Raw genomic sequence first — 21,167 nt, 5'->3', positions numbered from 1 at the left:
ATCGTGGTCACATGACTATATGAAACGATGGGTCTTCCGGGCCTAACATAGAGAATGTTAGAAAAAATAATAGATGCTACCTTTGGCAAGGTCAATCTGGGGCATTTGTTTTATTTTATAAAAGGGATTTTTAGGTCATTTGACCCATCTCATACCATAACACAAACCTCTAAGCAACAGTTATGAGTAGAGGATAAAGAAAAGAGGATGTTTACGGCACGTTTCCAAGTCATCATTTGTCATTTTAAATATTGCAATAAACATCGTACCATGGACGTTATACCGAGGTATTATCATACAGTGAGATTTTGATATGGTTACATCCCTAGTGTCCATACAATGGATGTCAATGGGAGTCAAAGTTGTTTGGTTACCAACATTCTTCAAAATATCTTCTTTTCATTTTTGGGTGAACTGTCCATTTAAAACGTGTGTTATGTGACAGTTTTACAAAAATACTGTCAACAAATGAGTAGATTAAGTATCGTGTCATGTGTTTTTCAGACATGTGGTCCTCTGTGGGCTCAGAGATGTGGCAGTCAATACTTTTACCCAGGAATCTGTGCTGAAGTGAACTCACAGTTTTCTCCTCAGCCGGCCTTCTCACCAGCCATTCAGAGTAAAACCACACTTTAAACAGCTCTTTTATAATTTTGAGAAGCTTACAAAATACTTTTCATAATACTTTGAATTAATTTCTCTTTCAGCGTGTGGTGGGCCAATGGATGTTGCCATTGTTTTGGACGGATCAAACAGTATTTACCCTTGGACTGAAGTCAGAAATTTTCTCATAAAACTTTTGGAGAACCTTAATATCGGACCAGATCAAACTCGTGTGAGTTCTGTAATCCTGACCTGTTTTGAAATAGTTGTCTTTCATGACCTGATTTCATTTGTATGTCGTTTATAGGTCAGCATTATGCAGTATTCCGAAAATGTGACCCCATACTACAAATTTAGCTCTGACCAAAACAAAAACAAAGTTATTTCTATTGCATCCGATATCAAACAGAAAACCGGGCAAGAAACAAACACTTTCGCCGCAATTGACAATGTCAGGTACACTATTGCCTTCGATGTCTAAAAGCAGCCTGATTTTAATTGTATTTTAGCTAATATTTAATATTTGTGTTTTCAGAAGAGAGGCTTTTCGCCCAGAAAATGGTGGCCGTCCAGATGCCTCTAAGGTGATGGTAGTAGTTACAGATGGAGAATCTTTCGATGGTGTAAGAGGTCAAGAAGTCATTGACAGGTGTAAAAAGGATGGCATCATTCGCTTTGGCATTGCTGTGAGTATGAGTGAACACAAACTATATTCTTTTGAATTCAAATACTCAGTTTTAGTATTATTACTGATGTAAATGCATCAGTCTTTTTAAAAGGCGTATTCAAATAATTTTCTTCATAAAAATAATATAAAGCGTTCTACTAACCACACTCTTAAAAAAAGGTGCTTCAAAAGGTTCTTCGACGAACCTTTTGGTTCCATAAAGAACCTTTAACATCTGAAGAACCTTTTCGTTTCACAAAAGGTTCTTTATGGCGAAAAAAAGTTCTTCAGATTATAAAAAAGTAAGTAAGAGATGGTTCTTTAAAGAACCTTTGACTGAATGGTTCTTTGTGGAACCAAAAATGGTTCTTCTACGGCATCGCTGTGAAGAACCTTTTAAGCACCTTTATTTTTATGAGTGCACAGCAAGTAAACACAGTTTATAATTTGCCATAATATTCTCATCTATGAATTCATGCAGATTCTCAAAGCAAGTGCCGATATTCAGAAATTCGTCAAGGAGATTGAATTGATCGCTAGCGCCCCTACAGAAAACCATATGTTCAATGTGTCATCGGAGCAAGCGCTTATCAATATCGTAGGAACTCTTGGGGACAGAATATTTAACATTGAAGGTAAACATTCATCTTGTATCCCAGAATGCAATGGGATATACAGTATATCGTGGTTCTTACATTGCTTTGAAAAAGAGATTGTTTCGAATATGGTTATATAATATACTTTCCTATCTTCTTTTTTATTTGAGGCACCAGCCAAGGAGAAGATTTCCAGATGGAAATGTCCCAAGTTGGATTCAGTGCACACCAGACCAATAAGAAGGTGCCCATGACTGATATTGTGTATAGTGTCTCTGAATCTGTTGATTCAACATCGAAAAAATCCTAGTAACACATAATTCAAAACAAATGAAATGCTTGACCATATCCTACAGAACGTGATCATGTTGGGTGCCGTTGGAGCATATGGTTGGAGCGGAACTGTTGTCCATCAGATTGCTCAGAAATCACACATTTTCCCTAAAAAGGCTTTTGAGGACGTTCTGAAGGATAGAAACCACAGTTCATTGCTCGGTGAGGAAAATAGGCCAGTCTTATCTATAAAATAGAGTTAATAGTCTTTAACGTTTTCGTCCACGAAAGCATCATAGCAGGATATATGGTGGACTATAAATGTGTCATTATACTTGCAGATTTAAAAACTTTTATCTAAAGCAATTTACAGTTCATTCAGATGTACATTTATCTATAGTATGTGTGTACTAGGGCTGTCACGATATAGGCTTCTTACTTCACAATTATTGATGCCAAATTACTTGTATAGCGCTATTATCGCGGTATCTATTTAAATGAACAAATAATGCTATCAGTCTATTTAATATTAAATAGCTTTCATGTAGCTCAGTGGTAAGAGCATGGAGCTTACAACGCCAAGGTAGTGGGTTCGATCTCAGGGGTTTGCACATACTTAGAAACAAAATGTATAGGATAATCCAAAGTAAGTCGCTTTGGATAAAAGCGTCTGTCAAATGCATAAATGTGTTTATTTTGTGATTTTTCTTTTGGTCAACAAATTACACAAAAAAATTGATTACATGGATTAGAGAGAGAGAGAGAGTTTGTAACTATTGTGGCTCTTACGGTTTCAAACAGGCGCTGAATTATTTACGACATTTACGATGTACTGTATATGTAAAATTAACACGATATCGATAGTCATGGTTTTTAATATCACGGTTCTTGACAAAATAGTGTATGTTGTGACACCCCTAGTCTGTAACCTGGAAATAAAATCCACGACCTTGGTTCTGTTAACACCTTGTTTGACCAGTTGAGCAATGGGAACAACACACCTTGCCAACACTCTTAAAACAGCAACATGTGCTTCTTGGTCATTTCATTTTGATTAATTTCCTCGGCTGTCTGTTCAGGTTACTCTGTCAGCACTCTAACAGACGGATCTTCTGAGTTTTATGTGGCTGGTGCTCCTCGTGCCGTTCATAGAGGACAAGTTGTAGTTTACACCATTGACAAGAAACAGCCGGTTGTCGTAGATTCACAGAAAGGATATCAGGTACGCTCGGTTTTCTGTTTACTTATTTCCTGAAATCACTTAATGTCGACCTCAGTATAAGTTGGTGGTATTTGGGGGAGGAGTCTCATCTAGGTAGCCTTTTATTGGACAAAAATGTTGATACGACTAAGTGCAGGATGAGTCATCAATATTTGTTCTGTTTTCTTGGAAATTTAAAATTTGTACAATTATATATTTGTCAACTTTTAGGAGTAAACTGGCATATAAAATACACCAAAGCTAATTGACACATCCATAAAAGTGTTTGATGTCATGGTGTTTTAAACTTTGAAATATTGGTTTTACTATACAGATTTTATTAGACGGTGTTGTAGGGTAATATGTATTTGACATGCGTGTGGTTTGTAGATCGGGTCTTATTTCGGCAGTGTTCTCTGTCCTGTTGATGTGGATGCTGATGGTGTGACTGATGTGCTGCTGGTTGGAGCTCCAATGTACATGAGTGAAGAGAAGTTTGAAACAGGGAGAGTTAACATCTTCTCTATTACTAAGGTGATATACAGTAGATATACTGTCCATACATCAATAACTCAATAGCAATTTCAACATGAAACATATCTTGAATCAAATGAAATTTCTACAATTCTATTTTTATCCTCAGGGCACCTTAAGCAGCCAGGGCACTTTAGAGGGTTCCTCCCCATTGCAGAAAGCTCGGTTTGGAATGGCCATCACTTCTGTCCCAGATCTGAAACTGGACGGCTTCGGTGATGTGGTGGTCGGAGCTCCTCTGGAAGACAACGGCCACGGAGCCATTTACATTTACTATGGAGATCAAAAAAACATCAGAAAGCAAAGCTCACAGGTAGAATGCACTGTTGATGAATGACGTTGCATGACATGTGGGTCAGTTTCAGCAGAGATGGAATACTGAATACTAAAACTGAATTTACATTTTAACCAGTTGTGTTAATGTTCTTCAGAAAATACTTGGATCCAAACTAGACCAAAATCTTAGGCTCTTTGGACGTTCATTACATAGCCGTGGAGATATGAACGGTGACACAATCCCTGATATTTCAGTGGGAGGATATGGGATGGCAGTGCAGCTCTGGTAAGGGTCTCTGTGTGTATTTAAAGATCTCGTAAATGAATGGTTTGGAATTGCAATGTTGACTGTATTTCTGATCTCAGGTCAAAGGCAGTGGCGTCTGTCACGACAACGGTCTCCTTCAACCTTGAGAAGATCAGCATTCTGAGCAAACCCTGTCTGTTTGGTGGAAAGAGGGTTTCTTGTTTGATTGCTAAGGTCTGTTTCACGGCAACGTTCAAACCCACAGAAGCAGGTCCAGTAAGTAAGTAAGCCTCCTATATCTTTACGTAGTGATCAATTTCCAAATTCTCAACTCAAACATTAAAGGATTAATATGTGTTCAATATGGATGAAGGACACATACTCCATTCTGATGTATTTCCGAGCGAAACGGAAAATCAAAGGAGAAAAATAGTGGGCGTGGCTTGGGTTTTCCACTGCAAATTGTTCTCACCACACACCCCTGTTTGCGACTGCTTTCCTGTTCCCCCTGTGTCTGGTCTGTTTACGATCGCGTTCAGGGGGGTATCCCCCGTTTGCGATTGTGTTCTGGTTCCCCCGGTATGTTTGCAATCGTGTTCCGGAGGCTGCTACATGAGCGTCCCACCGGGAAAACTCTTGGTCCAGTCCACACCTTAGTTCTTGTTCTGGTGACACAAAATAATACTACTGTAGCTAGACATACTTTTAACTTGCTAGTTAATGTAAATGACTAGTTATTTTTTTGCTTGTTATCAGAAATAATCTACAGGGACTCTGTTCTTTGCAGAGGTCTACACTCTTAAAAATAAAGGTGCTTAAAAGGTTCTTCACAGCGATGCCATAGAAGAACCATTTCTGGCTCCACAAAGAAGCATTCAGTCAAAGGTTCTTTAAAGAAACATCTCTTTCTTGCCTTTTTATAATCTGAAGAACCTTTTTTCGCCATAAAGAACCTTTTGTGAAACGGTAAAGTTCTTCGGATGTTTCAGTTTCTTAATGGAACCATTTTGACAAAAAAAGGTTCTTCTATGGCATCATGAAGCACCTTTATTTTTAAGAGTGAACCGGAATTTAAGTTTGGGCCAAAAAAGGTGCATGCACTGTAACATTTATGTTCTTGCCGGTAAAGCCGTCTATAGAATATGAGGGCCATTCATTAAAAAAAAATAAAACCACGGATAAATGATTTGCCGTATGCCATAAAAATAAGATTGGTCATTGTTTTATTTCATAGTGACTATAAACTCACTCAAATAGTCCAACAAGTCATGAGATAACTCCTAAACTTGCATATTTTCTTTCTTGGTCGAAACAGATATCAAGTACAATCTGACTCTGGATGCTGACCTGCAATCATCTAGAGCTGTCTCAAGAGCTCAGTTTGATAACTCAGAGCGTGTTACCCAGAACACCGTTAGTGTTTCTAAAACAGAAACGTGTATCGATCATAACGTCAATGTGCAGGTTAGTATTGTGCATTTATAAGATATCTGTCTATATTTATAGCTGTTTAGAATACACATTTATAATATGCTCTATTATAATACATACATTATTATCAATAAATTATTTATAATATCTGTCTTTTAAATTTAATATGTCCACAGGACACTCCTGATTTTGTCAGTGCAATTGCATTGCGGGTAGACATCAGTCCACAGAATCCAGATACCGGCCCTGTCCTGGATGCATTCCACCCTAAAGCGTGGGAATTTTTTGTAAGATTTTACCAAATTTAGTTAAATTATATTTCATTTTAAGTATGTACACTTTGCTAAAATGTTCTCTTTGCTTAGATCCTTTTTGTAACAGATTGTGGCTCTGATGACAAATGTACTAGTGACCTGAAGCTGACTGTGAAAGCTGATGACGTTCCAAGGTGACTTTAAAATATCATTTAAAGGCACACAGGTTGTCTTCTTCAAACAGTTCAAATTGATAACTTAATCAAATCTAGCTATGAAAATCCTAAATAGTCAGACAAAAGTTGTTTTACAGGATGTCTAAGTCCTTAAAGCTGTTGTGCTATATTTCTTGTAACAGACTTTAAAGATTTTATTGAAAAAATACTTTAACTACTAAATGATGACATATATTTTGGACCATCCCTTTAAGAGTTGAGATCAAAAAACAAAAGAGAAATACCCTATTACTACCTGGGACATGCGCCCAGCCCGGCCTCGGAGCTCCGGCACGACTGCCCTGGAGCTCTTCATCCAGGCGACCCGGCTCCCCGGTCGTGTCCGACCGGGGTTCACCCAGCCCGGCCCCACTCCTCCGGGTGCGACTGCCCTGGAGATACCTGGCGCACCGTCTGGTCCCTGTGCACCCGCGCTTAACATAGATGCAATATGTTATCCTGAAATTTAGACTCTGCCCAGTCTTGTGTGTTGTTATTTTTAGAAGTTTAAAGACCTGTTTTTGTATTTTGCAGTTCATCCTCACTGCTAGTGAGCCAGCAGAGAAGAAGACTCTCTTTCACTGTGACTGTATTAAACAAAAAAGAAAATGCTTACAATACAAGATTATCTGCAGACTTTTCCAGTAACCTGTTCTATGCCTCTTTCACACCACCTGTATGTGCATCATTTTCACATATATGTTATCAGTTTAAATCACCATTTATATACAGACGTAAATCTTATTTGTGAATCATGCTTGTATCTCTAGAATGACAACACAGAAGTGAAATGCACGTCAAAAGCAAATTCACTTGACTGCCAAGTTGGTTATCCAACCCTGACAACAGGGCAAACAGTAAGTGTGTGTGTGTGTGTGCGTGTGTGCGTGCGTGCGTGCGTGCGTGCGTGCGTGCGTCTTCACAAATATCTTAAAAATGTTTTGCCTTTAAATATATTATAACAGCTACATAATAATATATGACAACAGCTAGGTTTAAGATAGGTATAGTAAACATTTTAGAGAGTAAATAAATCTTGTAATGTATGTGCGTGTGTGTGTTTGTTTCTCAGGTATCATTTAAGATCAGCTTTGACTTTAACCTGAATCAACTACAGAAAAATGCTGTTGTGAATTTTGAAGCACACAGGTACAGAATACTGTTGCTTTAACACATTACTGCTTTTAATTTTGTGATGTTACGTATGTGTTTTATGAATAATCATGAATAATACTCTACAGTGACAGTGAGGAGGAAATGACATCAGATAACAAGGTCTCTGTCATCACCCCAATCCAATATGACTCTGAAATCCTACTCACCAGGTCAGAGGTCAAATCTGTATCTCTAAAAATCAGTAATTCTGCCAATGATGCAGATTGTGTTGTTATATAGGCCTATTTCCTGTCCTGTTATACTTAATGCAAGTTAAACATATAGAAAAACGTCTCGGTTACGAATGTAACCTCCGTTCCCTGATGGAGGGAACGAGATGTTGTGTTGAGAGACAGACTGGGGTTGATCTTGAGAACCTATCATCTCCAAGAGGAATTTAAAACACCAATGGGCTTGGCGAATGGCACACGCACACCAGTCCCCGCCCCGTGCATACGGGTATAAAAGGGAGGTGGCGGCGGCCATTCACTCATCTATTTGGGCTGAGGAACCTGAGAGACATCTCCGGTTGCTGCAGCGGGTCGGCGAAGCGTTGTGGCATGAAGACACAACGTCTCATTCCCTCCATCAGGGAATGGAGGTTACAGTCATAACCGAGATGTTCCCCTTCAGTCGACGTTGTGTTGAGAGACAGATTGGGGACCTATCTTTACACGCCACAGCGCTGAGCCTTATCACGACCTCCAGCGGAGCGACACTGACTGGACTAGCGAGTCACAAGTGAGCTCTACTGCGAGACGTAATCTTCCAGTGGGATCAGTACTTAGTAGCCTACTGAGAGGCTCGTACCGACGGCCGCACGGACGGTGGCTTTCATCTCTATTAGTGAGACGCCGCCCGGCACCATGAGGAACACTGGGGAAACACTGCTATCCTTATCGAAGAGCGTGAGGCCACATCCTGCCCCAAGGGGAGGTTACATGTGGAGACACCAACATGGTCTCACCTGTGGGGTGAACTACATGCGAAAAAATGCGCCAGCCCGAGTAGGGGGGACACAACCCAGGTGGGGTAACCCAACGGAGGGGAGGTCACAGGTTCGCCGACAGGGGAACCAAAAGTGAGGAAATCAACATATGGGACGACCCTGCAGGGGAGTCACTACGTATGGGGCAACAGTCTGAGTATAGGGGTCCACCTGAGCAGGGGTGACTCTACCAGTACTGGACTTGGTTCCAACAGACCGCTTCGCCCTTCGTCTGTTACCACAATTTCCAATGCTTAGTGATGGATGGAATGCCTGTACTTCGCCCTAAGGGGGGGAAGTAGGGAGGTTAGAATAGCGTGCTAGACTCGCCCAGGGAGGGGGAGAAGGTGCTTTCGTAGGCGTACGCCCAACCCAGTTGCCGGCCTCACACGCCGGTGGCGTGTAAGACATGGGCTGACACTGGTTCCACGCGGAGGTTGTTAAACCTCGCGAAGGTACTGGGCGTAGCCCAACCCGCAGCACTACATATGTCTGCCAGAGAGGTGCCCTGCGCCAGTGCCCACGAGGAGGCCATACCCAGGGTGGAGTGGGCTCTCACTGCAAGCGGACACGGGCGATCTTGGGACCGGTATGCCAAAGTAATGGCATCCACGATCCAGTGTGCCAATCTCTTTTTGGAGACAGCCCTCTCTTGGTGCTGTCCCCCAAAACAGACAGAGCTGCTGAATCCCCAATCACCCCCGCCGCTAGCCGAAGCAGTCGACCTCGCCGAAGCGGCAGTCGAACTCGCTCGGGAAGCAGACAGGGTTGAGGCTACATTCCAGAGAACGTAGCCAACCATGACCACAACACCTTAATCGACGAGCCCTGCCACTGCATGCTGGAACCCCAACATGCAATACAGGTGTAGTGCCTGTCAGACTTGGGGATGAGTCTGTCATACCCAAGAACACAGCTGCGAGACATGCCCGAAGACAGCGCAGACTGTGAGAGGAAATTTGCTCTTTTAGAAATATCTGCGGCTCGCTGCCGAGAGGCCCAGGGGAAGTCCGCTACAGAGAGGGAGAAATCCGCTGCTTCGCGTCGTAAATCTAGCAGTCTGGAAGGAGAATTCTCGGAGAGAAGAATCGCTTGACATGTACCATCATGCAGGTTCCGAAGAACAAATGATGAGTGAATGGCTGCTGCCACCTCCTTTTTATACCCTTATGCACGGGCGGGGACTGGCGTGCGTGTGCCATTCGCCAAGCCCATTGGCGTTTTAAATTCCTCTCGGAGATGATAGGTTCTCAAGATCAAACCCCAGTCTGTCTCTCAACACAACGTCGAGAGACCGACTGAAGGGGAAAATCAATTATTATTGGTCATAATGGTTTTATCACAGTGTAGTAACCATGTTTTCTGGCAGATTGACAACTATTTGTATTACTATAGTTTTGCTAGACATATCAAGGTAAAACTATGTTTTTCCTGGTAACACCATAGTAAATTTGTGGTTACTGTGGGTTTTACTACAAATAAAACAAACAAAAAAACAATTATGCAAGCCTGAATATTGACATACCTACATGCATTGAAAATGAGCTGCTGCAACACAACAAATCCACTCAGAACAATTTACCAACCCTGTAGCAACCCTCCAGCAACATATTATTAGAGTTTGGCCAAAAATGTAGTAATGTTGTTATTCTCTTTGTTCTCTTTTTATTTTAACAGAGACATGAACTTGGATTTTTGTGTGGTTGGCGCAGAAGATCAAGTCAAAAATACAGTCTCTGATTTTGATGACATCGGCCCACAATTTGACATATTATTACAAGTGAGTAAACTCTAAACTATATACTGTATATTTAACTTATATATAACACTTACAGTGAGGGAAATAATTATTTGATCCCCTGCTGATTTTGTAAGTTTGCCTGCTTACAAAGAAATGAAGGGTCTATAATTTTTATGGTGGGTTTATTTTAACTGATAGACACAGAATATTAAAAAAAATCAGGGGAAATTTTTTTATATAAAGGTTCAGTCAGTGAAATAAGTATTTGATCCCCTACCAACTAGCAAGAATTCTGGCTCCACAGATTGGTTATGTGCCTATATGGACCACAGATTAGTCCTGTCACTTTAAGAAAGTACTCCTAAATCAGCTTGTTATGTATATAAAAGATGCCTGCCAACAGAATCTGTATCTTCCATTCAACCTCTCCACCACCATTGTCCAGACCAAACAGGTTTTAAAGGATGTCAGGGACAAGATTGTAGACCTGCACAAACCTTGAATAGGCTACAGACAGAAGCTTGGTGAGAAGGAGACAACTGTTGGTGCAATTATTTGGAAATAGAAGAAATACAAAATAACTATCAAATGCCCTTGGTCTGGAGCTCCCTGCAAGATTTCCCCAATGGAGTAAAGATGATCATGAGAAATGTTAAAGATCAGCCCAGAACTACACGGAAGAAGCTTGTTAATGATTTCAAGACAATTGGGACCACAGTTAGCAAGCAAACCATTGGTAACACGCTATGCCACAATAGATTGAAATCCTGAAGCACCCGCAAGGTCCTCCTGCCCAAGAAGGCGCGCCTGGCTCGTCTGAAGTTTGACAATGAACATCAAAATGATTCAGAAAAGGCTTTGGCGAAAGTGCTGGCACTGCTGTGAGACCAAAATGGACTCCTGTGTTTGGAGGGAGAGAAATGCTGACTATGACCCCAAGAACACCATCCCTACAGAGAAGAACAGTGTTGGAAACATTATGCTTTAGGGCTTTTTATCTCTGCTACGGGTACAGGATGACTTCACCGAGTTGAGGGGCTGAGGGACAGGCCCATGTATCATAAAATCTTGGACGAGAACCTCCTCCCCTTAACTAGATCACTGAAGATGGGTCGTGGATGAGCATTTAACATGACAAAGACCCAAAACATATTGCCAAGACAACCAAAGAGTGACTTAAGGAGAAGCACATTAAATGTCCTAGCCAGTCTCAAGACCAGGGGTCGGCAAGTAATTTGGCATCGGGACAAAAAAACTAATTTTTAGCCCGCTAGATGGCGGGCAAGGACATAGTCAAAGGATAATTTAAGGAATTAATTGATGAAAAATGCAACTACAATAGCCTACTTTTAAATATATAGTTATTATATATAATTACAAAATAGTTATATCATTATTTAACGTAGCCTATTTTTTACACACTACTTACGTACTAAACTGCATTTTTTCCCCCTGCTGGGGGTACGCCATTACGTCGTGTGCAGAGTTAACATTTAAGCTAGCTAGATGGTGAGAGAAAATGGCACTATCAAAGAGTCTAAAGATGAAAGTTGACAGCGAAAATAAGACATACAAAGAGGAATGGAAAGACAACTATGCATTCGTAGTTTTGTGAATGCAAAGCCGGTGTATCTTATATGCAAAGAAGTTGTTGATGTTTGCAAAGAATATAATATTAGACGGCACTACGAGACGAAGCATGGCACCTTCAAAAAAAAAGGGAAGCTGAATTGAATTTGTTATTGTTCACGTGTGGGTGCTGAGCACAGCATGTGAGCTCAATATTTCGCTCAGTGAATGTGCGCTTCGCTCAGTCGCTCACAGACCAAAGAAAACACTCCGCTCACATTACGCTCACGCTCACCTGTAAACCAAATCCCGCTCAGATCCCGCTCTGACATAAAATGTGTCTAGTAAGCCTAATTGTTTTCAGTTTATAACAAACGTCTTGAATAAATGTCTCAGTCTAAGTAGTAGGCTGAAAAAGAGCAGTTATGTTTCATGTTTTCATACATTCTGTGACATTACAGCCAATATTTTTTGTCATTTTTTATTTAAAGAGTGCCTAAAATAACTGTATAATAATTGATAAAGTAAATTTGATTTTCGTTACTTTATTTCCGTGAACATAGCTGCCATAGTGCAACATTCAAAATAAACGCACAAAAGATGAAATGCACTATGGACACCTTTATTATTACTGGGGTTAATAAAAGAAACAGGCTCTAAAGAAAAATAGACCAAAACAAGGGGAAATGCGGTCTTAAAACGTCAAACCTTAATCGTTACAGCATTTTAGTATGTGCTTTTAGAAACTTGGACAAAGTAGTTGCGTCTTCGAAGGCTGCATGCGTATGGGATTACATTTGTGTCAATAAAAATGAACGCAAACTTAAAAAAACGAACAAAAATATACAAGGAGAAAGAAAAAAAAACACTTTGATAATGAAANAAAAAAAAAGGGAAGCTGAATTGAATTTGTTATTGTTCACGTGTGGGTGCTGAGCACAGCATGTGAGCTCAATATTTCGCTCAGTGAATGTGCGCTTCGCTCAGTCGCTCACAGACCAAAGAAAACACTCCGCTCACATTACGCTCACGCTCACCTGTAAACCAAATCCCGCTCAGATCCCGCTCTGACATAAAATGTGTCTAGTAAGCCTAATTGTTTTCAGTTTATAACAAACGTCTTGAATAAATGTCTCAGTCTAAGTAGTAGGCTGAAAAAGAGCAGTTATGTTTCATGTTTTCATACATTCTGTGACATTACAGCCAATATTTTTTGTCATTTTTTATTTAAAGAGTGCCTAAAATAACTGTATAATAATTGATAAAGTAAATTTGATTTTCGTTACTTTATTTCCGTGAACATAGCTGCCATAGTGCAACATTCAAAATAAACGCACAAAAGATGAAATGCACTATGGACACCTTTATTATTACTGGGGTTAATAAAAGAAACAGGCTCTAAAGAAAAATAGACCAAAACAAGGGGAAATGCGGTCTTAAAACGTCAAACCTTAATCGTTACAGCATTTTAGTATGTGCTTTTAGAAACTTGGACAAAGTAGTTGCGTCTTCGAAGGCTGCATGCGTATGGGATTACATTTGTGTCAATAAAAATGAACGCAAACTTAAAAAAACGAACAAAAATATACAAGGAGAAAGAAAAAAAAACACTTTGATAATGAAAACAATAAACTCAATTGCAAGAATGTGACATGATTTTCAAATAAACTATTTTTCTTAACAATTTTCTAAGTTTTGTTTTTGCAAATAATAGTTTTGAATTCGCTGCTAGATTTTTCATTTGCGCTTTCCGAGTTTTCATTTACGCTTCTCAAGTTTTCGTTCGCCTTTCTGGCACAAATCTCACGTGTAGGCGGGATTTATGGCCCCTTTACGCTGATTGGCTAGTGAGTTTTTGATTGATAGCTCCCTGACAAGGAAGTCGACACTGAAGACAGTACAGTGCAACGAATCTTAGAGAACGATCTGCATGCTGTTATCTTTATTGTTTGTATTTAAAACTACTTTCTTATTTAGTTAGTATATTAGTAATTGGTATTTGAAGTTGGTAAGTCATGCGCGGTGTGGATTCAAGCGTCTTCCTCATCATTGTCCTCCTCAGCCTCAGGTAAATTTATGTAATTCAGATAATAAAGAAAATCACCAAAAGTTTTATTTCTGTACAGTAGCAATTCTGTCTTTACTAAGCGCGTTCATTTTGTATTTTATATTTGTTGTCGGTTATTATTTTATGGACGATTAAGATTATTTTCTTAAAAAGGAACAAACAACTTGCATTATAACATCCAATAAAGACATGTTACAGATTATTGGGTTGTGAGAAATTAACGTGCTAAATGAAAACATTGCTGCATAGTTACTGTACAGAGAAACTTTTAGCGATTTTATTATCTCGGTTACATAAATGTACCTGAGGGTGACTTGTGTCCAGCGGAGGAGGAGGATGACGATGTCGCTCTTGCATACAGTCTCCTTTTTGAGAATTAAGTCCACTTATAAGTCAAGTACTGTATCTTTCTTTTTAAACTCAGGTGAATGTACAGTATTATACCCCTTTCTTAACATTCACAGAAAGTACACCTCATAAAACACTACCAATACATTCAAATGACATTTATGTTTTTTAAACGCTACAACAAAACAAATTCATAAGGTGACACAATTAGAGGCCTTTAGAATGTTTTATTAATTTAGTCTGCCTCTTGCAAACAACAATTTCATTATGTATTTACACACCTACATAAACAGGTTAAAGAAAAGCAGAAGAGAGACTTCTTAAAATATAAACAAACATTTAAAGATAGAAACAATACATAAAATGCCACCACGATTAAAATATATACATTTTAAAATTATAAATATGAACTGGAAGCATAACACTTTATTGTATATCTCCTCAAAACTCACTAGGCATCTCGTTTTCCTGATATCATTGTAATTATAAATTATAGACTTCTGTCTTGATGGCCTCTAAACCCACGTAAAGTTGCTTGTGAATATGGCTAACGTTAGCTATCCTGTATTTGCTCGGCTTGTTGTTAAGGCGTGATAGAGCCTGGAAGCGTGTCCTACTTTTAAGTGCGTGAAAGTTGGCAACCCTGCTAATATACTAACAAAATAAGAAAGTAATTCAAGTACAAACACTAAAACAATACAATACAGAAAACCCCAAGCAGATTGCTCTCTAATCCACTGCACTGTCTTCAGTATCGACTTCCTGGTCAGGGAGCTGTCAATCCAAATCTCACTAACCAATGAGAGTAAAGTGGCCATAAATCAGTGCCAGAAAGGCGAACGAAAACTTGAGAATCGTAAACGAAAAGCGCAAATGAAAAATCTAGCAGCGAATTCAAAACTATTATTTGCAAAAACGAAACTTAGAAAATTGTTAAGAAAAATAGCAGTTTATTTGAAAATCATGTCACATTCTTGCAATTGAGTTTATTGTTTTCATTATCAATGTGGTTTTTTTCTTTCTTTCTCATTGCATATTTTTGTTCGTTTTTTTAAAGTTTGCGTTCATTTTTATTGACATAAAAGTAATCCCATACATGCGTCCTCCGGAGATGTCACATTTGTCATCGAGGTTTATTCAGGTTTTATTTCAGAAAAGCGACAAAAAGCGGTAAGTGACACAATCTCTTAAGATAGAGAAATATAAATGTTATAATGTTTTTTTTAACTGAAATGACTGAGCCTGTATCAAACCTCTTGTCGCCCGCCCAAATGGACGAGGCGTTTGTAGTTGACGCGCATGCCGTTGCCATTGTGATATTATTCAGACTTCAGGCTAATGCTGTGTACATGGTGGGACAATATTCAAGCAGCAAAAAAGTAAATCACCAAGAGGGCTGAGCGAGCGACTCTGAGCGTATTGAGCGAGCGGAACGGAATTTGGCGCTCTCTGCTCCGCAAGAAATAACAAGCGTCTTCCTCATCATTGTCCTCCTCAGCCTCAGGTAAATTTATGTAATTCAGATAATAAAGAAAATCACCAAAAGTTTTATTTCTGTACAGTAGCAATTCTGTCTTTACTAAGCGCGTTCATTTTGTATTTTATATTTGTTGTCGGTTATTATTTTATGGACGATTAAGATTATTTTCTTAAAAAGGAACAAACAACTTGCATTATAACATCCAATAAAGACATGTTACAGATTATTGGGTTGTGAGAAATTAACGTGCTAAATGAAAACATTGCTGCATAGTTACTGTACAGAGAAACTTTTAGCGATTTTATTATCTCGGTTACATAAATGTACCTGAGGGTGACTTGTGTCCAGCGGAGGAGGAGGATGACGATGTCGCTCTTGCATACAGTCTCCTTTTTGAGAATTAAGTCCACTTATAAGTCAAGTACTGTATCTTTCTTTTTAAACTCAGGTGAATGTACAGTATTATACCCCTTTCTTAACATTCACAGAAAGTACACCTCATAAAACACTACCAATACATTCAAATGACATTTATGTTTTTTAAACGCTACAACAAAACAAATTCATAAGGTGACACAATTAGAGGCCTTTAGAATGTTTTATTAATTTAGTCTGCCTCTTGCAAACAACAATTTCATTATGTATTTACACACCTACATAAACAGGTTAAAGAAAAGCAGAAGAGAGACTTCTTAAAATATAAACAAACATTTAAAGATAGAAACAATACATAAAATGCCACCACGATTAAAATATATACATTTTAAAATTATAAATATGAACTGGAAGCATAACACTTTATTGTATATCTCCTCAAAACTCACTAGGCATCTCGTTTTCCTGATATCATTGTAATTATAAATTATAGACTTCTGTCTTGATGGCCTCTAAACCCACGTAAAGTTGCTTGTGAATATGGCTAACGTTAGCTATCCTGTATTTGCTCGGCTTGTTGTTAAGGCGTGATAGAGCCTGGAAGCGTGTCCTACTTTTAAGTGCGTGAAAGTTGGCAACCCTGCTAATATACTAACAAAATAAGAAAGTAATTCAAGTACAAACACTAAAACAATACAATACAGAAAACCCCAAGCAGATTGCTCTCTAATCCACTGCACTGTCTTCAGTATCGACTTCCTGGTCAGGGAGCTGTCAATCCAAATCTCACTAACCAATGAGAGTAAAGTGGCCATAAATCAGTGCCAGAAAGGCGAACGAAAACTTGAGAATCGTAAACGAAAAGCGCAAATGAAAAATCTAGCAGCGAATTCAAAACTATTATTTGCAAAAACGAAACTTAGAAAATTGTTAAGAAAAATAGCAGTTTATTTGAAAATCATGTCACATTCTTGCAATTGAGTTTATTGTTTTCATTATCAATGTGGTTTTTTTCTTTCTTTCTCATTGCATATTTTTGTTCGTTTTTTTAAAGTTTGCGTTCATTTTTATTGACATAAAAGTAATCCCATACATGCGTCCTCCGGAGATGTCACATTTGTCATCGAGGTTTATTCAGGTTTTATTTCAGAAAAGCGACAAAAAGCGGTAAGTGACACAATCTCTTAAGATAGAGAAATATAAATGTTATAATGTTTTTTTTAACTGAAATGACTGAGCCTGTATCAAACCTCTTGTCGCCCGCCCAAATGGACGAGGCGTTTGTAGTTGACGCGCATGCCGTTGCCATTGTGATATTATTCAGACTTCAGGCTAATGCTGTGTACATGGTGGGACAATATTCAAGCAGCAAAAAAGTAAATCACCAAGAGGGCTGAGCGAGCGACTCTGAGCGTATTGAGCGAGCGGAACGGAATTTGGCGCTCTCTGCTCCGCAAGAAATAAAAAAACAAAAAAAAAAAAAAATGATGAAGAAACACATAATAAAAAAAAAAAAAAAAAATACAAAAATAATAATTTAATAAAACATAATAAATAAAGACAAATATAAAAAACAACAAAAAAAATAAAAAAAAAATAAAAAAAAAAAAAAAAAAAAAATAAAAAAAAAAAAAAAAAAAGCAAAAAAAAAAAAAAAATTTAATTTAAAAGAAAAATAAAAAAAAAAAAAAATAAAAAAAAAAAAATTAAAAAACAAAAAAAGGAAAAAAAAAAAAAAATAAAAAAAAAGAAAAAGACAAAAAATAATAAAAGAAGGACAAATTTAGACCAAAGGCCGCCTGTTGCCGACCACTGCTCTAGAACCTAGTCCTATAGAAAATCTGTGAAGGAGGCTAAAACTCCAATTTGCTGAGAGACAGCCAAGAAACCTTAAAGATTGACAGAGGAGTGGACTAAACATGTATCCTGACAAATGTGCAAACCTGGTGACCAACTATCAGAAATGTCTTACCAACAAGGGTTTATCCACAAAGTCCAAAGTTATTTTTTCTAGGGGATCAAATACTTATTTCACTTGACTTATTTTTATTTGACTGAAATTCAAATCAATTTATAACTTTTATATAAAAATTGTTCCCCTGATTTTTTTAAATATTCTGTCTCTATCAGTTAAAATAAACCCACCATAAAAATTATAGACCCTTCATTTCTTGTAAGCAGGCAAACTTACAAAATCAGCAGGGGGTCAAATAATTATTTCCCTCACTGTATATGACTTTAGTCCCTCCACGTATGTCGTAGTGCAGCTTTAAACAGAGTCTTACTGCAGGTTTCAACTGGAACCTTCCCGATCAACAAGGCTGTTCTGACTGTCTCTCTACCCACCAGCACCAAAACTGGAAATCCTCTATTATATGTGACCTCAGTCAAAACCGTACCTGTAAGTATGAGGCTGTATTAAACTTAATGGTTACTAGTTACCAGAGGTTTTATTGAGAACTTTGTATAAAAATAGTGTTTTAATGCAGTAATGCTACATAAATGTAAGGGTGTTTGACATGAAAAACTTGTAAGGTTATCAATAGTTCAGAGACTATATCGATGGACATATTATGTTAACTACCCATCATGCCTCAATCTAAACGAGTCTCCATTTAAACTTTGAATTTTTTGATCAGGTTGGAAATGTGCAGTGTGACGCCAGCAGTCTGGTTGACCCGTTGAAGATCAGTGAGAAAACACACACTGCCAGCTTTACTAAAGAGAGCTTTAGAGGAACAAAAGAACTGGTTAGTGTGTGTGTGTGTGTGTGTGTGTGCGTGCGTGCGTGCGTGCGTGCGTGCGTACGTGCGTGTGTGTGCGTGTGCGTGCGTGCATGCGTGTATTGCGTGTGCGTGTGCGTGTGTGTGTGTGCGTGCGTGCGTGCGTGCGTGCGTGCATGCGTGCGTGCGTGTGTGTGTGTGTGTGTGTGTGTGTGTGTTGAATGTGTGGTCCCGGAATCCTGGTAAACCCTACAGAAACCAAATGCCCCCCAAAGATAGTAATAGTTTTTTGGTCCAAATGAGTAAAACAGTGTATAAATCAAACTAAATGATGTTTATTTGAAAATATAAAATTGGTGAAAGTTTACTGTGATGGTTGGGTTTAGGGCAGTGGTTCTCAACAGGGGGGGCCAGTTGACATCCAAGGAGCCCCCAAGACGACAAATAATTTAGACAAAATGAGCATTGAAATACATAAAAAAAACGAAAAACCAATATATGTCTTATTATTTGGCCATTTCCAGTTAATATCAAGCTTTAAAGTATTTTATTAGGTAGAACGTTTGAGTTTTTGTGATTGGGAGGGGGCCTTTGAATATTGTTGTATACAATGGGGGCCTTAAAGTAAAAAATGCTGAGAACCCATGATTGAGGGGATACAATATACAGTACAAAAACCATTGAAACCCAACGTGTGTGTGTGTGTGTGTGTGTGTGTGTGTGCGTGCGTGCGTGCGTGTGTGCGTGCGTGCGTGTGCGTGTGTGTGTGTGTGTGTGTGTGTGTGTATGTATTTATCAAAAATATGGGCATTCTTGAACCAACTTACACTTGTTAATTTCTAGAATTGTAAGGCTGCAAAGTGTGAGCCCATGACTTGTCGTCTCAAAGACTTGGAAATGAAGAGCAACTACTTTGTTAACATCACTGCCAGGCTCTGGAATGGCACATTTGCCTTTGTAAGCAAAGTTTTGTCTTTACCTAGCCTTTCTTTATCTGTTGTTACTATGAAGATGATGTGCTTATCTCTCTATCATAATGTGTTGTTTAATAGGCTGATTTTCAGACACTTACATTGGTTGGAGAAGCTGAGATAGAAACATCTCAACCTGATCTCATAGTCATCGCCCATAAACAACAACAGGTGTGTTTCATAACCCTCTTGTTCTTTAGATATGATCAACCCTGTTTAAAATATCAGCTTAGACCAACATGAGTCTCTGTGCTGGTGCGGGAAAAAAGTAAGATATTTTGAAGAATGTTGGTAACCGAACAGTGACGGCACCCATTGACTTGCATTGGTTTTGTGTCCATACAATAAAAGTGAATGGGGTCCAGTGCTGCTCGGTTACCAACATTCTTCAAAATATCTTCTTCTGTGTTCTTCGGAAGAAAGACAGTCATACAGGTTTGAAATGACAAGAGGGTGAGTAATTAACGACAGAATTTTTGGGCGAACTATCCCTACCATCTGCCTGTTTTACATAGAGATTGTAATGTTTTAGGTTTGTGATGCGTGCTTGGTCTTCATTAGGTTTCATGTCATCTATTCTGATTGTATATTGCAGATAAGAATTACAGTGAGTAAAGTAGGAGCCAGTGGGGATATTCCCATCGGTATTATCATAGGAAGCGTCATCGGCGGGCTCATCCTTCTTGCTCTAGTTACTGTGATTTTGTGGAAGGTATATTTATCCTAAACTGTATAACTAAAACTATACAAAGATTGTTTTAGAGAAATCGTTAAAAACTGTGTATCATACTTATGTTTCACCAGCTTGGCTTCTTCAAGAGAAAGCAGTTGCCACAGAAAACGGAACAGGAAGAGGCAGAAGAAGAAGGGCTGCGTGAGAATCCAGCATAAACAGGATATAGAGTACATAATGGCCTCTCTGGATAAACTGGAATTAATTAGACTTTCCATCACCTTCAACAAACTGGCAGATTTTTAGTCTACTATAAATTATATGTAGGCAACTACTGATTGCACACATGTGCCGATATGGTACACACAGTACTTTAAGGATTAACTGATATTCAGTTTGAAATTATTTGAGAGTGAAATCCAAACCAGTCCTGCAGCGGGATTTTGTTCTAAGGATATTTTATATCAAAACATCTCAGGATTGAACATTTTAAGCATTTGCATTTTTGGCTTTAGTTTGAACGGATCAGGATGGAAGCGTGTACAAATACGTCTGTGCACGCAGCAGAGCAGAGTTATGTTTCATTAAAGACACGACACAGAACCCTTTGCCAGAGGCTATAGTCTTTGTTTGTGAATCTCTGTGTCATTCATATTCTCGTTCTAACATGCCTTGAGATGTACAAGAGCAATTTCCATTCAAATAAAATTCTGTCTTTATTTGGATTTCCTGCTGATATACTGTATTTGTTTTGTACATATATATACAATATATTATGT

At 38.6% G+C, this 21,167-nt stretch overlaps 1 protein-coding gene across 3 annotated transcripts in view; it reads left to right on the top strand.

Annotated features, from left to right (window-relative positions):
• Nucleotides 1-21,156, top strand: part of LOC130545993 (integrin alpha-2) — a 28,006-nt gene extending 6,850 nt beyond the window's left edge. For 2 of the 3 annotated variants that reach the window (XM_057321004.1, XM_057321003.1), the window contains exons 5-30: nt 505-619; nt 708-835; nt 911-1,059; nt 1,139-1,289; nt 1,752-1,905; nt 2,037-2,110; nt 2,223-2,361; nt 3,219-3,361; nt 3,731-3,874; nt 3,984-4,187; nt 4,306-4,436; nt 4,517-4,677; nt 5,713-5,861; nt 6,005-6,115; nt 6,194-6,276; nt 6,832-6,973; nt 7,068-7,154; nt 7,370-7,446; nt 7,539-7,622; nt 10,118-10,220; nt 18,312-18,422; nt 18,661-18,771; nt 19,588-19,701; nt 19,797-19,886; nt 20,311-20,427; nt 20,520-21,156. In XM_057321004.1, the coding sequence (XP_057176987.1) occupies nt 505-619; nt 708-835; nt 911-1,059; nt 1,139-1,289; nt 1,752-1,905; nt 2,037-2,110; nt 2,223-2,361; nt 3,219-3,361; nt 3,731-3,874; nt 3,984-4,187; nt 4,306-4,436; nt 4,517-4,677; nt 5,713-5,861; nt 6,005-6,115; nt 6,194-6,276; nt 6,832-6,973; nt 7,068-7,154; nt 7,370-7,446; nt 7,539-7,622; nt 10,118-10,220; nt 18,312-18,422; nt 18,661-18,771; nt 19,588-19,701; nt 19,797-19,886; nt 20,311-20,427; nt 20,520-20,606 (3,159 nt within the window). In that variant the 3' untranslated portion in view covers nt 20,607-21,156. The remainder of the gene's footprint in view (nt 1-504; nt 620-707; nt 836-910; nt 1,060-1,138; nt 1,290-1,751; nt 1,906-2,036; nt 2,111-2,222; nt 2,362-3,218; nt 3,362-3,730; nt 3,875-3,983; nt 4,188-4,305; nt 4,437-4,516; nt 4,678-5,712; nt 5,862-6,004; nt 6,116-6,193; nt 6,277-6,831; nt 6,974-7,067; nt 7,155-7,369; nt 7,447-7,538; nt 7,623-10,117; nt 10,221-18,311; nt 18,423-18,660; nt 18,772-19,587; nt 19,702-19,796; nt 19,887-20,310; nt 20,428-20,519) is intronic. The other variant, XM_057321005.1, reaches the window with a different exon arrangement.
• Nucleotides 21,157-21,167: the final 11 nt, after the last annotated feature.

The sequence above is a fragment of the Triplophysa rosa genome, linkage group LG22, assembly GCF_024868665.1.
Source record: "Triplophysa rosa linkage group LG22, Trosa_1v2, whole genome shotgun sequence".
Lineage (NCBI taxonomy): Eukaryota > Metazoa > Chordata > Actinopteri > Cypriniformes > Nemacheilidae > Triplophysa > Triplophysa rosa.
This window is presented reverse-complemented; position numbering and strand designations above follow the sequence as displayed.